This window comes from Protopterus annectens, chromosome 7.part0, assembly GCF_019279795.1.
Source record: "Protopterus annectens isolate FY-2018-M chromosome 7.part0, PAN1.0, whole genome shotgun sequence".
NCBI classification, from domain to species: Eukaryota; Metazoa; Chordata; order Ceratodontiformes; family Protopteridae; genus Protopterus; species Protopterus annectens.
The window spans coordinates 1,071,855,384-1,071,870,259 of NC_056739.1; the positions used below are offsets into that span (position 1 = coordinate 1,071,855,384).

The 14,876-nt window shown below is 41.1% G+C and overlaps 1 protein-coding gene across 1 annotated transcript in view; it reads left to right on the forward strand.

Moving 5' to 3' along the window:
- The window catches only part of TRPM7 (transient receptor potential cation channel subfamily M member 7), a 1,848,525-nt gene that overhangs the window by 552,118 nt on the left and 1,281,531 nt on the right, over window positions 1-14,876 (forward strand). The window contains exon 12 of the mRNA XM_044076371.1: window positions 9,249-9,389. Within this exon, the coding sequence (XP_043932306.1) occupies window positions 9,249-9,389 (141 nt within the window). The remainder of the gene's footprint in view (window positions 1-9,248; window positions 9,390-14,876) is intronic.

Genomic DNA, 14,876 nt, shown 5'->3' on the forward strand with positions numbered 1-14,876 from the left:
TTTTATGGTGTATTTGCTTGCAACTACTGTTTTTTGATTGTATTGCATTGCATTATCGCCTAATTTTATGTATTGCCTTCCTTCTGGGGGCACCTGACATCTGGGGCAAGAAAAACTGAAGAAAATGGCGTTGGCTGGTTCCTTTATACCCCTGTCGCACTGACGTCAGGGAAGAAGCGACGACAACCGACGCCGGACCTAGACTTTGGAATTCGGCCGACCGAGGGCCCGCCTGACGGCAGGAGACCCCCATCTGTTATGACTGCAGTTGTATTAGCACTCGAAGATCTACATTTATGGTAGGTACAAAACTGTACTTTCTTGTCTTATCTTTACATCATTTCCATGTGAAAAATAGCTTGAATGTTTTCAGAAAGCACTAACTTTTAGCCTTAAGAAAAATTGCACTGGCTATCTGTAAGTAATGCTAAATTATACACTGTTCTAGAAAATGCAAAAGCCGCTATCTCTTATTCATTTCTAGTAATTTCAAACTTTTTTCCTAAGCTACTTACCCTTGTACCCTTTAATTTTTCATTTCTCTCAGTAAACAATGGCCAGACCTGTTGAGATACATTGCCTTTACCTGTAGTTAGCTTGTTTCCATGGAATGGAATGTACAGTTGCCCTCAGCTGCAAACTTCTCAACTCATACTGGACATTTATTTGCTAAAGGAAAACTCTTCATTACATTGTGGTCTCTTATTTAAAGTCCTTTTTGCTTACAGAAAAAAAAAATTAATTAGATTAAGGCAAGGGCGTTAATGTAGACATTCGGCTATGCAGTAGTTAAAGAAAACATCTTAACTCTACATGTATTGTAATCAGTTCACTTTAATGTCCCACCCCCCACCACCAAGATTACAACCTCCTAACTGGAACATGCTTTTGTCCAGCCTTTTTTCACATTTTACATTGTAACGCCTGCATTTCTTTAAACTAAAAAAATAAAAAAGTATTGGTTTACTTTAGTATTTTTATCACATATAACAATCATTGAAAGTGATTTACTGTATGACATGTAATTTATGTCATGAAATGTTTTATACAAATACTGTTAAGAATTACTTACTTTTTCATTTAGTGCCTTTCCAAACATTTATGACATCAGGCGGGGTGTATACCTTTCAGTCCCAGTCAAGTTTAACAAAGTCAACAAAAATCCTATCTTTCTCAGCCACTTTTTCTTGTAAAGCCATATTTCACAAATGTGATTGATGATTTATAGTCTGATGTGTATTCACTAATTTCAGTGTTGCTGGTCTTCTTTCTGTTCCTCTCCATCTCCCCTCCCCAGACTCCACTGGTTTAATTCCAGGTTATTCCTGATTTTTTTCTGTTCAACTTGTGTGCTTTTTTCTATTTTCCTTTGGGACAGTGGAAAAGGTTTCACTGGCAATGTCTCTCTATGAGCTTTATTATCAGAAAAATGAGAAGCAGAGTACCCTTCTGTTTGATGGCTCACAATTTGTTGCCATTTTGCTCCTTAGCCTGCTCTGCATCAAAAAAGGACTGTTATCTTGCAGGTAAAATATATGCTGAAGACAGCTGGATACAGCAGCTTGAATCTCATACCTGCCTTTTGACATTCCCTGATTGTTGGTCTAAATATGCTTCTCTTCTGCCTGGTGTGCAGTGAATAATTCCTTCATCCATCCACAAGCCCCTTTTCCCATTTTTGCACATGGGGCCCAGGTGTAACTTCAGCAGTGCCAAACATCTACAACCAATGTGTAATCATTTTCCACAAACACTATATTCTCTCCAATTTTTAATCTTTTGCCCTTCTGCCAACACTTTTGTCAGCATCAACTCTTTTTGCTGGTATGATCCCTTCTTTACTAATACAGGTCTTGACTGCTTTCTCATAGCCAAGTTTGGAGCACACACATGATGTGTGAGCAATTTCTCTTAACAAATCCTGCCATGGAATACCAGATGAGTTGCTTATGATGCTTTCATAAAATTAATGCAGTCTGTTTTGTCCATTTTCTCTGGTACAGCAGAAAATGTCAGATTTTTCTCTCTGTGCTCTTGTCCTCTAACTCTACCATTTTTTGAAACAACTTTTTTTCAGCAGTCTCATACTCAGCCAGCGTTTTCTTCGTTTCAGTCTCTAATTTTTGCAGTTTTATCAGTTCATCTAAATATCTGTTGAAAGCTTCGTCCATTTTTTCCAGCGTTTTGTTATTTGAGTTGATATACCCCTTCAGTGTTTCATTTATTTTAATACAGCCTGAGCTCATTTGATTTATTTTTTCCTCCAAGTTATAGGAAGCCATCTCTTCCTTCAAAGGTGGGGCTTGAACTGCTTTTTGCTGAACAGCTACAACATTCTTCTCAGTCAGTGTTTTCTCTTCACCTTTTCTATCTGATTTTTAGGCTCTTTAAGGTTCTTAAAAATAAATTCACCACTGTGTGTATGTAGTCCATAAAAGACAAGAGTCACATTGGTGCTTTCATTCCTTTACTGTTGGAACTTCTTCAGAAACATTTCATTTAAAAATCAGACCAGTTAAATACAGTCAAACTGATGACATCACACTATCATTAAGACTTTGAACAAATAATTAAAACAGTAATGACATAAAAACATAAAAAATCAATAAAAACTTCTTAGTAAGAAAAATGTATAGTACACCACTGTACACATTTAGAAATACCATGTTATAACATTCAACGTTAGAAATAATATCTTATATATATTTATATTTCAGTAAACTTTTGATGGAAATGGTTTTGTTCAAACCTGGACTGACATCAGCCCTAAGAAGGACCTGCCAATTCAGTTCTAACATTTCCAAATAATTGTTACTTGAATCAACAAACGTATCGGTATCCACCTGTTGCAAAACTAAAAAATAAAACTTGTGAAAACATTCACAACATCTTAGAGGCATTAAAAACAAAGATCCAAACAGCGCTCTGGCAAGACGCAGTTTAAGTTGTGAATGTTTTCACAAGTTTTATTTTTTAGCTTTGCAACAGGTGGATATAGACAGGTTTGTTGATTCAAGTAACACTTATTTGGAAATGTTAGAACTGAAATGGTAGGTCCTTCTTAGGACCGATGTCAGTCCAGGTTTGAAAGAAACCATTTCCATCAAAAGTTTACTGAAATATAAATATATATAAGATATTATTTCTAATATTGAATGTTATAACATGGTATTTCTAAATTTGTACAGTGGTGTGCTATACTTTTTTTTTTCTTACTAAGAAGTTTTTATTGATTGTTTTTATGTTTTTATGTCATTACTGCTTTAATTACTTGTTCAAAGTCTTAGTGATAGTGTGATGTCATTGGTTTGTCTGTATTTAGCTGGTCCGATTTTTAAATGAAATGTTTCTGAAGAAGTTCCAACAGTAAAGGAATGAAAGCGCTAATGTGACTCTTGTCTTTTAAGGACTACATACATGCAGTAGTGAATTTATTTTTAAGATTCTTCTTTGCTGGTATCCAGGCATTGTACTTCTAAAACTGGCAAAATTGATGGCCCTTATCTATCAGTTGTATCTGTCACACTGGGAAAGTTGAAATGAAGCTGTTGATCAGTGCGCTGCTATCTTTAAAGTCCAGGAGTCTACTGCTTTTTATGACACTGATGAACATGAGCTGGCATATGTTGATTAAAATTTCCTCTGGGTTGTATCCTGACTGTGAGACAGATGAAAATCTGACTTAGCCTCACCACCTCAGGATTTTACATTTGTAGAGACTCTGCATAAGATGAGGATCATGAGGGAGTTCTTCGACTGGGAGGCTCTCGATTATTCTCAATGTAAAAAAAAAAAAAAAAAAAAAAAGAGAGAGAATTTCTTAGTTTTTCTGACCACAAACTCTGGCCATTCCTCCCATTTTAGAGGTTGTGGATGATGTCCTGGACTGTTCCGTACAGCTTAACTCCCAACCACATGCTCCCAGGAACCCAAACTGTTTTGATAGTATAGTGGATTACCAATAACTTGCCTTTAAGAATCCTGTGGCTGACCTGAGGTGACGTCCTAAGTTCCTAAGGGAGGCAAAGACTGTGCCTCTGAACCCATTGCCTAATGAGAAAGAGGGCAGAACCCTGGATAAATTTGGCAAGAAGGTATACAAGGCTGCTGCCATTGCCATGAGGTCTCTTAATTGCCAGTTTTAGGTGGTTAAATTCCAGGAAACCATTCTGGACCCAATGAAAAAAAAACTGGCGGGGCAAAAGATAGAACTCCCTACAAAAAATGTTAGAACTCTGCAACAACTTTTCTCTGGTTGCAAAATGTCCTTTGCATTGTGGCTTTGATGCTTTGGGAGCATCTAGTAGGGCAGCAGCTTCAAGCTCTGTGATCAGAAGAGTTGCTTAATTTAAAATAATAGTCTCTTCCTGAGCATGTAAAAACAGCAATCCTGGACACACCTCTTGACAAAAGGACTTTTTGTTTGGACCCAAAGCACAAGCAGTATTTAAGAAACTGGAGGACAAGATGAAGTCCTTTCAGAATATTAAGGACTTTTGGCTGATACAACCACTGCGGTTCAGTAGGAATCACCCTACTAAACCCTGGTCCTTTTCTGCTTCCAATCTAGACAGAGGAAGTGAGGACTGGGAGAGATCACTTTGACAACAAAGAAGATGGCAAGCTGACCAGGAATCTGGGCTTAGCAGAGCCTGCCCCCAGGGGTCCAGCAGGATGTAACCGTGATTCAGATGAGCACCTTCCTGTCCCACCCTTAAGTCCACTCCTACCCACCATGCCACTCCCCCTGCAAAGCTAGGAGGAAGACTTTGCCTTTTCCTGAACAAGTGCTTAACATTACCCAATACCAGTGGGTGCTTCATATTATAAAGGCAGAATGTAAACTACATTTTGCTTTCCCCCCTAAAGCCAGTATGTATTCTGTCTTTTCCTTAAGTCCAGTAGTCTCCAGTCCAAGTTGACTTATTTCTGTAACAAGTTTCCATAGAACCACTTCCTCCTAGGAAAAAGAGGAAAAGGATACTGCTGAAGACTATTTCTAGTGCTTATGAATTGAAGTATCTTTGAGACCAATCCTGGATTTATCAAGGTTAAACTGCTTCCTGGTTGTCTCCATATTCAAAATGCTCACTCCAACAACTGTAGCTCAGGATGTCCCCACTGGCTTACATGGCCACCTTAGATCTAAAGGATAGTCACTTCCACATTCCTATAGCAAAGTCACACAGGGGATAACTTCATTTCATGTCAGGTGGGAACCATTTTCAATTCTGTGCATTGCCCTTTGGCTTACCTGCTGCTTTCAGTGTCTTCAAAAAATGTTTGGCTTCAGTAGTTGCCTATTGCAGCATAAGAGGCATGCAGATCTACCCTTGTCTAAATGATTGCCTAATCCAAGCAAAATCTTTAAAGGAGCTAGAAGCTTCGCTTCACCTGACCATGGTCTGCCTCTCAAAATGGTGCTTCTGTTTGAACATGAAGTCAAATCTAAATCCATTTTGCAGACTGGTGTTCTAAGGAGCCCTTCTATGTACAGAAAAAACAAATGTCCTTTCTCCAGAAGCAAAGATTTAATTCTGAACTGATACTTCAAATCACTAATGCAGCAGGTATCCGTGATAATATCAGTGAAATCCTCAGGGATGTGGGGTCCCTAACCTTATGCATTCTGATGATTCCTCTTAAATACGTTGCACATGAGGAAAATACAATGCGGGAGGTGTTGGCATAATTGTTACGGTCTTTACCTCAAAGAGTCAAAGTACAGGGTTTGATTATTACCTGTGATTATTGGCTAGGCCTGTAATAGTCTGCAGACTTGTAGTCTAGTATGCACCTATGATCCATGGTTTCTGAAAAGTATGTGATGCTGGCACAAACACCCTCTAAGCTTTAGGATAAAGCTTCTCTTATGCTTGAAAAAAGAGTTGTTATGGTTGATAGAAGCCTGAACACTAAACAAAGAAGTCCCCTTCCAGTTCCATGTAGGAAACCAAATTGCAACATTCGATGCATCAGACATAGCCATCTTTACAAGGATACCAGGAAGATTGGGTGAGCCAATAGTAGACCTTTTTGTCTCAAAAGACAGCCAGCAGTTAACAGTGTAATCAAAGACAACAGGGCCTGGAGGATGGACACATTTTCCTTCACATGGATATGTCCATTTCTGTATACCTTCCCCCCCATACCTCACCCTGGGTTACTTGTAAAGATCAGGGAGGAAAGGCTGTTGCTGATCTTGATTGCACTGTTCTGACAAAGACTGCATTTGTTTCCTCTTTTACATAACATGTGCCGATAAAAACCCTGGCTGTTTCCACAGGAGATGGATCAACCTAGACCCAAGGAGAGCCTTTGTGAACTCCAACCTGATAACCCTCAAACTGGCAGTCTGGATGATGTGATCCATATACCTTAGGGCCCAGCTGTTTAACAAAGAAATCCTAGCTGTTTTGAAAAAGGCCAGGAAACCCATTACTAGAAAGTCAGACATCCCAAAATGGAGATGATTTACTGTTTTGGAGACTAAACAAAGTCTTAACAACCATTGCTAACTGAACTCCCCTTGTTTCTTATTTATCTGGCTGAGCTCTTCACTAAAGAACACTCTTACTCCTCCCATAAAAAAATCATGCTAGTGCCATCTCTGCCTGCATACGCAGTTCCTTTTGTTTTCCCAGCCTATGATGAAACAGTTCTTCAAAGGCATCATCCACTTAAGCCCCATCTCCAAGAGCCTCTTGCTCCTACCTGGGACATCATTTTTTTAAACATGAAGCCTCTTTATTAAACCATCACTTATGACATAGGCAATCTTACATTTATATAAGTAAAAACAAACCACACCGACACAATCCTAGTTGCAAGCATTTTACAGCACAAACCATACAGCTCCCAGTTGCATACATTATACATCACTTGTAATCTACCCAGTCATTATCAGTCAAAACAATACATAGTTCATTTAAGTCCTGCTTCTTTTAAGCCTCATTCCTTACCTGTATGTATTGTTCCCACAATTCCCATTTTTTTTCTGTGTAATTTACTCCTACCCTTTTTAAAGATCTCAATTCCAGCTGTTTTATCTCTGTTACTATATTCACTACTTCTAGTATAGCTGGTTTAGATTTTGATTTCCATTTTCTAGTAATTGCTTTTTTGGCAGCCAGCATAATTAGACATAGCAAGGCCTTACCATGTTTAGGCAATTCCGATTCTCTATCCAAGCTCAGAAAACTCAAAACTCATCTCCCTCATCACACCAGTCTTCCCACCCAGCATCTCTGACAGTACATCCTTCAGGGAATCCTTAAAATCCACCAACTCACCGTAGTCCCAGAAAATGTTTCCAATTACCCCTTTCATCCCTTTCACACCTCCAACATCTGCTGTCTACTTGAGGAAATATTCTGTGGAACAAGCAAAAATCCTAAATCTTCTAGATTTGTTGCATATTTGGGATTGTTTCTTTGTGAATTGTTTATCCACTCTCTCTTCCCAATTCTTACTAATATCCTCCAATTGATTCTTATAGTTATCATGCAATATTTTATATGTTCTCCTTTTTTAATGGCAGCTTCTGTTCAAGATTCTACTAAAAACTCTACAAATGTTAGTCTTTCTTTTTGTCCCCCCCATTTCTTTCTTTTTGCCTGTACTCCGATATCAAGCCTTGATAGGGAAGGCGATCTGTAACCTGCAGTCCAAATAAGTTTGTGGCCTCTTCCCATTCTAACATCTTTCCTTCTCTAGTTATTTGCTCCCAATACCAAGGCACATTTGCCAGTTTTCTCCAAAAAATTCCAGCCCCCCTGTTGCCTATTGTCTATCCCTAATTGCAGTCATCCTTATCTGCAGAATTGCCTTTCTCCATTTTGCAACTTTATAGAAATAATAATCTGTATGATTGTTATTCTCCTTAAAGGCCTGCATCCAAAATTCCAGTCTCTGTTTCTTGAGCTTAAACCTGTTTCATCATCATCTCTTTCCATTTTGAATTATAGTTTTCTGCTTTTGCTCTGTATAGGACCTCAGTTTTGTACTGGAAAAGCTCACTTTGCTTCCGTTTAAACCTGCAGCCCCTGTGAGAAACAATCTTTATACTGGAAAACTGCATTGTTTTTGGCCATCACCTCTGCAAAGCGGAATCTGAATTACAGCCATTGTGCAAAAGGACCCTTCCTCAGATTTCACCTGGACAGAGTCTTTCTGAGAATAAATCCCCTCCTTTATTCCCAAGAGTTTGAACTTTTCCTGAATCAAACCAGTCATCTCCCTACTTTTTTTCATACAAACAGAACAGGGAGAGAGAGAATATTGTACTCCTCGGATGTTCACAGGCAGCTCAGGTATTACTTGGACAAGACAAAAAATTTCAGAAATTCAGAACAAATTTTTGTGGTCGTTCCATTAAATAAATTGGGAAAAGCAGTTCATCAAGGGGACCCATAACTGCATCTATTTTTATTATAAGAACCATGGTAAGAATGTACCAGACAAAACTGAGTTCATTCTATCTGAGCTACGTCTACCATGGATGCCTTCATTAGAGTAGTGTCCAACAAAGAAATTCAGGAGGCAACCACCTGGTCTTCAGTTCACACCTTTACCAAACACTACTACCTGTCATCATCTTCTACAGCCAGGGCTGGTTTTGCCTCTGCAGCTCTGCTCTAATTATCTACCTAACTTCTTTCTAACAGTCCCTCCTTCAGCTGTGGTAATCTTCCTAAGGAATTATTAATGTAGCAGTGAAAAGATAGGTGTTTGCATATCTTCACTGTTGCAGCCTTAATCCTCCCTCCTTCTGTTCTGTCTAAACTGTGGGTTGGCCTCCCTTTATCCTTTGTTCTAGATCCCCTCCACATTTAGGCTATCCTTCAGGTCTCTATTACCGTACCCTGCTGAGCATAGTGTGGGTGCTTTGTGCTTCTGGCCTAGAGCACAGAGGATGGACCTCCTGTTTTGAGGGGGCAAGAAAGACTGACAGTATGGCACTGGCCAGTGACTTGTACCCTGATATTCTGACTTCAGAAGGGAAGGCACCTGTCAGGCCTGAAAGAAAGGAAACCTCTCTCGTATCTGGGCTGACTAAGGGTTTGCAAAGCAGAAAATCCCAAGGAGATGCCACTGCAACAGTGAGAGTGCTTGAAAATCTCCATTTATGATAAGTAGACAAAACTGTACTTCAGTACAACAGTTGTTTTCATTCTTTTGAGTCAGTCTGGCTTAAATGTTCTTCAGTGACATATTTACAAAGATTTTAAAACATTTTGTGTTCACAGGGAAACATTGCTTCAGATTACAAAATCTCTCTGATTGATGTGGGTGTAGTCATTGAATATCTAATGGGAGGAACCTACAGATGCACATATACAAAGAAGAGGTTTAGAATTATCTACAATAACCTCCATGGAAATACACGGGTATGTAAAATCTTAAATTCAGTTGTGTACCATATGTTTATAGGTATGCTGTTTAGGGCTGAAAGCAAACGCACAATTTTCTATGTTGTATTCTAATCTGCTTATTGCTTCCTAGTATAGTCTTATCTTTGCATACTTTTTAATTTGTGTATTAGATTTATTTTTTCTGTGAGGCACTGTATTTGGAACAGCTGATTTTCATCATAATGGATGAATGTGAAGTTGCCCTATCTTGCCTTCATTCTCTACTGATGGGTTCGGAACCGATCCTCTGTTCCAACTCGGCCGTTTACTAAAGCTCAAAGTCTTCAACTAGCTCATGGCTCATTCCCTATCCCATGATGCTGTAGGGCATTCCCCAGATTTCGTTTGCCACTGAAATGGATCGAGTGTCTCATCTAGCTCTGGCTAAGTGAAATTGTTTTTTTCTATTTGTCAAACTTAACATTTCAAAAAGTTCTTATACAATTCACTAGTTTAATCATTTTCTTTCTTCTGCGTGTGTTTAAATAGATATATAGTGTGTGTTAGTTCTTGTTGGCAAAGTGTTGTTAGGCCTCAATCCCTTATACCTATTTACAAGTGTGCTTTACAAATATTTTACTAAGTAGACATTGTGTTAGAGTAGTTAGAAATCTCTGTTTTTTTGCTAGATAGCCTGCGGTTAAGGCTAGTGTGTGTGTGTGTACGTGTTAATTTAGCCCGATTTAATTAGAGGGCTGTGTTTTCATTGTATATCTTCAGCAACGAGTTTTAAAGTTATTTGTGTGTGATTCCCTTGTTGTTCCCCTTGTAGCTCATTTTATTTAGAGAGGTATAGAGCCCACTTTTAATTAGAGGGTGTGTTTTCATTGTATATTTTATTTACTGTGTATTTCTAGCAGAGTGCTATTTTAGTTTTTTCTGCAAAGAGTAGTTAAATCATTTGTGTGTAAATCCCTTATTGTTCCCCTTATACCTCATTTTATTTAGAGAGCTATTGAGCCCATTTTTATTTAGAGGGATGGTTTTTGTCTCTTTTCTTGGTATGTGTTGTGTTGTATGGTGTTGAAATGTCGAAGCGGCCGAAGGAGACCAAACCTTCAGGATTTAAAAGGTGCCTCGAGTGTTCTCAAAAAATGTCCATTAATAATGGACATACTGATTGTGTTTATTGTTTGAGGGCACTGCATTTACAGGAGTGTTGTTCGATTTGTCACTCCTTCAGCTCAAGAGTCCTCCATGAAAGAAGTAATAGGCTGATCCTTAAAGGACTACTTAAGTCTACCTTTTCTGAATCCTTAGAGCACAGTCAAAGCCCTCCAAAAAAATGTCAGCACACCCCCCTCACAAAAATCAGACAAGGACTCAAAAAGACCATCTTCTGCATCTTCTGATGGATAAGAACTGTCTAAAAATGTTTCAAGAGTTTCACAGCCCATTGAACTTGTTCAACCTTCCACCTCTGCTCCATCTGTTTCGGGGCAGATTGTGTTGCAAGTTAAGAGCTGCTCACCTGCATTGGAGCCGGTTTCTATTACACTAAGGTCACCAAAACTTTAGTCTCTGGCATCTCCAGCCCCATCCTCTCGTTCTTCAAGGAGTCTTTCAGGTTTGGATATGGATCGTCTGGTGCAGAAGCTATTGAGTACGCCGGCTCTGGCAAAAATTTTGTCAGGACCGACCCAATCGGCTTCGGAACCGACAGGACCTGTCCCTTCTACATTTCCTCCGACCTAGACTATGGGCTCGGAGCCAGAATTTGTGGAACTGACAGAGTTGGAGCCGTCGGGGCCAAGACCTACTTCAGCATCTTCGGCTCTGACTGCTTTGACTACCTCTGTGGCATGTGAGGTGTCTAGGAGCCGACACTCCCCGGTCAGGTACGGAGAGGGCAGTTGGATCGAGCTTGTATCTGTTCCGAACTTGCCTCTCGGGGCCTCGGCTCGGGTGAGCTTGACTCTTACCTCAGTCTCAGAGCCTCCACCTGTGGTGCTGGGGGGATCTTCGGATCATGGGAGGGGGGCATTCGCGGCTATGAGGAGAGCTTTGTCCCCATGGGCATCCTCTCTATAAGATCTTTCTATTCCTCCCCTAAGGCACCAGTATCTGTTTTTGCACAACCAATCCAAAAACAGTGTAGAGACCTGAAGCCTCAGGAAGCTCCAGAGGGAGAACCCCTCTCTTCCGAAACCTCTCCGGAATGCCCATCTGAAGAGGCACCCCAGAAGAGACTATGTAAGAGGAAGTATTTGGACTCCCCAGAGGAGTCACTGACATCAGACACGACTGTGATGAATCAGACAGGTGCTCGCAGTTGCCCTCTGTGGATGTCTCTTTTGCAGACATCTTAGAAGTCCTTAAGCAGAGAGGTGGCTGGAAGGCCACCACCCATTCTGACGAGGAGTCTGTTTACCTGAAGGCTTTTGGGTCTCGACCTTCCACCACTTGGGTGTCTCCTCCTTTCGGCGAGCTTATGGAATTAGTTTATCGAAAGGCGTGGGAGTCTCCGGACACAGTGGAACCTGTCTCTAGGAGGCCAAATAAATTTATAACATCCCCAGAAGGCAAGACTTTTCTCACTAAAGGTGTTCTCATAGATGCTGTGGTCTTGGTGGCAGCCACCAAAAAGGAGTTATCAGAGACATCCACGTCTGTCCGTCCCCCAAACAAAGAGTCGCGTACGATGGACAGATACAGTAAGCACGTGTTCTCTTCAGGGACCTTTACACTACGGTCCCTGAATTATCTCACTCACTTCACCAGGTTACAGAGAGATCTCCTAAAGGAGTGTGGATATGCTCTCCAGGGTTCTGTAGCTACGGGAGTGGCAGATAGCGTCCTCCAGCTATCCAACCTCAATTCAGTAGTTAACTCATCCATGAGGCTCATCTCTTATGCAACCAATGTAGCAAGTAGGTCAGCAGGTTCAGGAATTGCCCTTAGGAGACATTCCTCGATGTGCTTGTGCCATTTTGCAGAGCCCTTCAAGTTATCCTTCATTAATAATCCCCTTTGATGGCTCGTCCCTGTTCGGGCCTAAAGTCAAAGAAACACTGGCCAGGTGTGAGCAGGAAGGCAAGACTCTCTCTGCCATTGGAGTCCATTTTTCCACACCTTCTAGACCCTATCCTAAGGGTCAGAATGAGGGAAAAATGTGGTTTCAGAAAACCCAGAGAGCCTTTCAAGACACATCGTGGTGAGTCTTCCTCCAGGGGCAGAGGAGGAGTTAATAATGGAATGAAAGACGCCAACCATGCGGCAGAGGGGGTTTGAAAAACCAAGGCAACTGAGAATCATTCTTCGGTAAGCCTTTTAAGCGTTTCCTTAAAGGAAGCCCATCTGTCCCCCTCTGGAGGCAGTCGGCAGTCGCTTATCCTTGTACCCAGACGTTTGGCTAAAAATAAGAAAAGACAAGTGGGTGCACAGGATCATATCCGGTGGTTACTCTGTACCATTTTACATGCCATCCCCACTAATGAAAAGGATTCCGGACGTTCCACCCAGTCACAGGAAATAAGCAACTATAGAAATTCAAATGTTGCTAGAAAAAGAGTCATCCAACTGGTCCCTGAAGACCAGATAGGATCTGGAATTTACTCAAGGTTCTTTTAAGTTCCAAAGAAAACAGGGGACTGGAGACCCATACTGCATCTCAGGAGTTTAAACAAATCTGTAAAAAAGACAATTCCGGATGGTTACGCTGCAGTTGATACTCTCTTTTCTGGGAAAAGACAATTGGATGTGCTCTATAGACCTCCAGGATGCATACTACCACATAAAAATGGATAGGCCATCCAGGAGTCACCTGCACTTTTGGCTTGGAGCCAGTCATTACCAATTCCGAGCCTTGACCTTTGGTCTCAATACAGCCCCCATAGTGTTCACCAAATGTATAACAGTGGTCAGGGCTCACCTGAGGCGTTTAGGATTCCAGGTGTTTCCATATCTTGGTGACTGACTGATAACCGCCACCACCAAGTATCTATTTTCACAAGCGAGAGATACCACCTTGAATGCCTGTGCTCAGTTAGGAATTACAATAAACTATGAAAAATCTGCCTTATTGCCATCTCAGCATATCGTCTTTATAGGCGCAGAATTAGACATGGTTGCAGTGATGGTAAAACTTCTACCAGACAGGATACAAACCCTTTGAGCACAGGTTCGAGACCTCCTCTCAAAAACAAAGGTTTAAGTATGGACAAGTCTCAAAGTATTGGGTACGATGCCAGCAGTGATCAGTATGATTCCCCTAGCTCAGATGCACATGAGAATCTTACAGTGGCTCCTGTTCACCCAATGGTCCATACAGGAACTTCCTATGTTGGTGGCTATATTCAGATTAAGTGACCTTAGGTCATCCTTTCATTCTCCCATCCCTCTAGCCACAGTGACCATGGATGCCTCCCAGATATGGTGGGGAGGGGCATTATCAGGGGAATGACAACCCAAGGTACGTGGCAGGATTACAAGGTCCATTTGCGTATCAGTGTTCCAGAGATGAGAGCGGTGCTTCTAGCATTGCAGGCATTTCAACACTGTCTTCCACTAGGAACAGTTGCAGTCCAGACAGACAACATGTCAGTGGTTTGGTGTATAAACAAACAAGGAAGAACCAAATCCTACCCTCTTTGTCGAGAGGCCCTGAGAGTATGGCAGTGGGCGACTTCTTCCCAATGTTTTCTGATAGCAATGCACATGCCGGGGAAATCCAATGTGATAGCAGACAAACTCAGCAGAGCAATTCTAATGCCTTACGAGTGGTCCCTGAAACAAGAAGTAGTGGAAATGATTTTCCGAAAACGGAGCCAGCCTTGCTGTGATCTTTTTGCCACGTCCATGAACACAAAATGCAGCAGCTACTTTGCCCTACTCCCCCCTCCGGGGGAATCCCCAAGAGATGCACTTGTACACGCTTTCCCTCCTTTTCCATTGATACCCAAAGTTCTTCAGAAAGCCAGTGCTTTGGGAAGGAGCTTAATTCTAATAGCCCCTTACTGGCCTCGCCAGGTTTGGTTCCATTTCCTATGGCCTCATCTTCAGGAAGAGCCTTGGATTCTGGACCCAGTACCAGATCTTCTGACCCATTCATCAGGGACTCTTCATCCATCCCTTCAGACCCTCAAGTTGACAGCTTGGCTGCTCCAATTCCAAACATAACCAGGCTACAAAACGTTTCATCTGCAGTACAGCATATCCTGATTTCTTCTCACAAGACATCTACCAGAAGGTTATACTTCAGTAAATGGAAGAGATTTTTCAATCTGGGCACTAGAGAATCATATTGATCCTTATTTAGCACCCATACCCTCTAACCCTAGAGTTCTTGATGAAGCTTTTTAATGAGGGAGCAGCTGCAGCTACTATCCGAGTACAATTAGCAGCAATCTCAGATTTTCATTTTGGGAATGAAGGACCAAACATTATATCCCACAGACTATCGAAGGCTTTTTTGAGAAGTACTAATCTTTTGATATCCCCCCCATTAAACCCCCACTACCACTG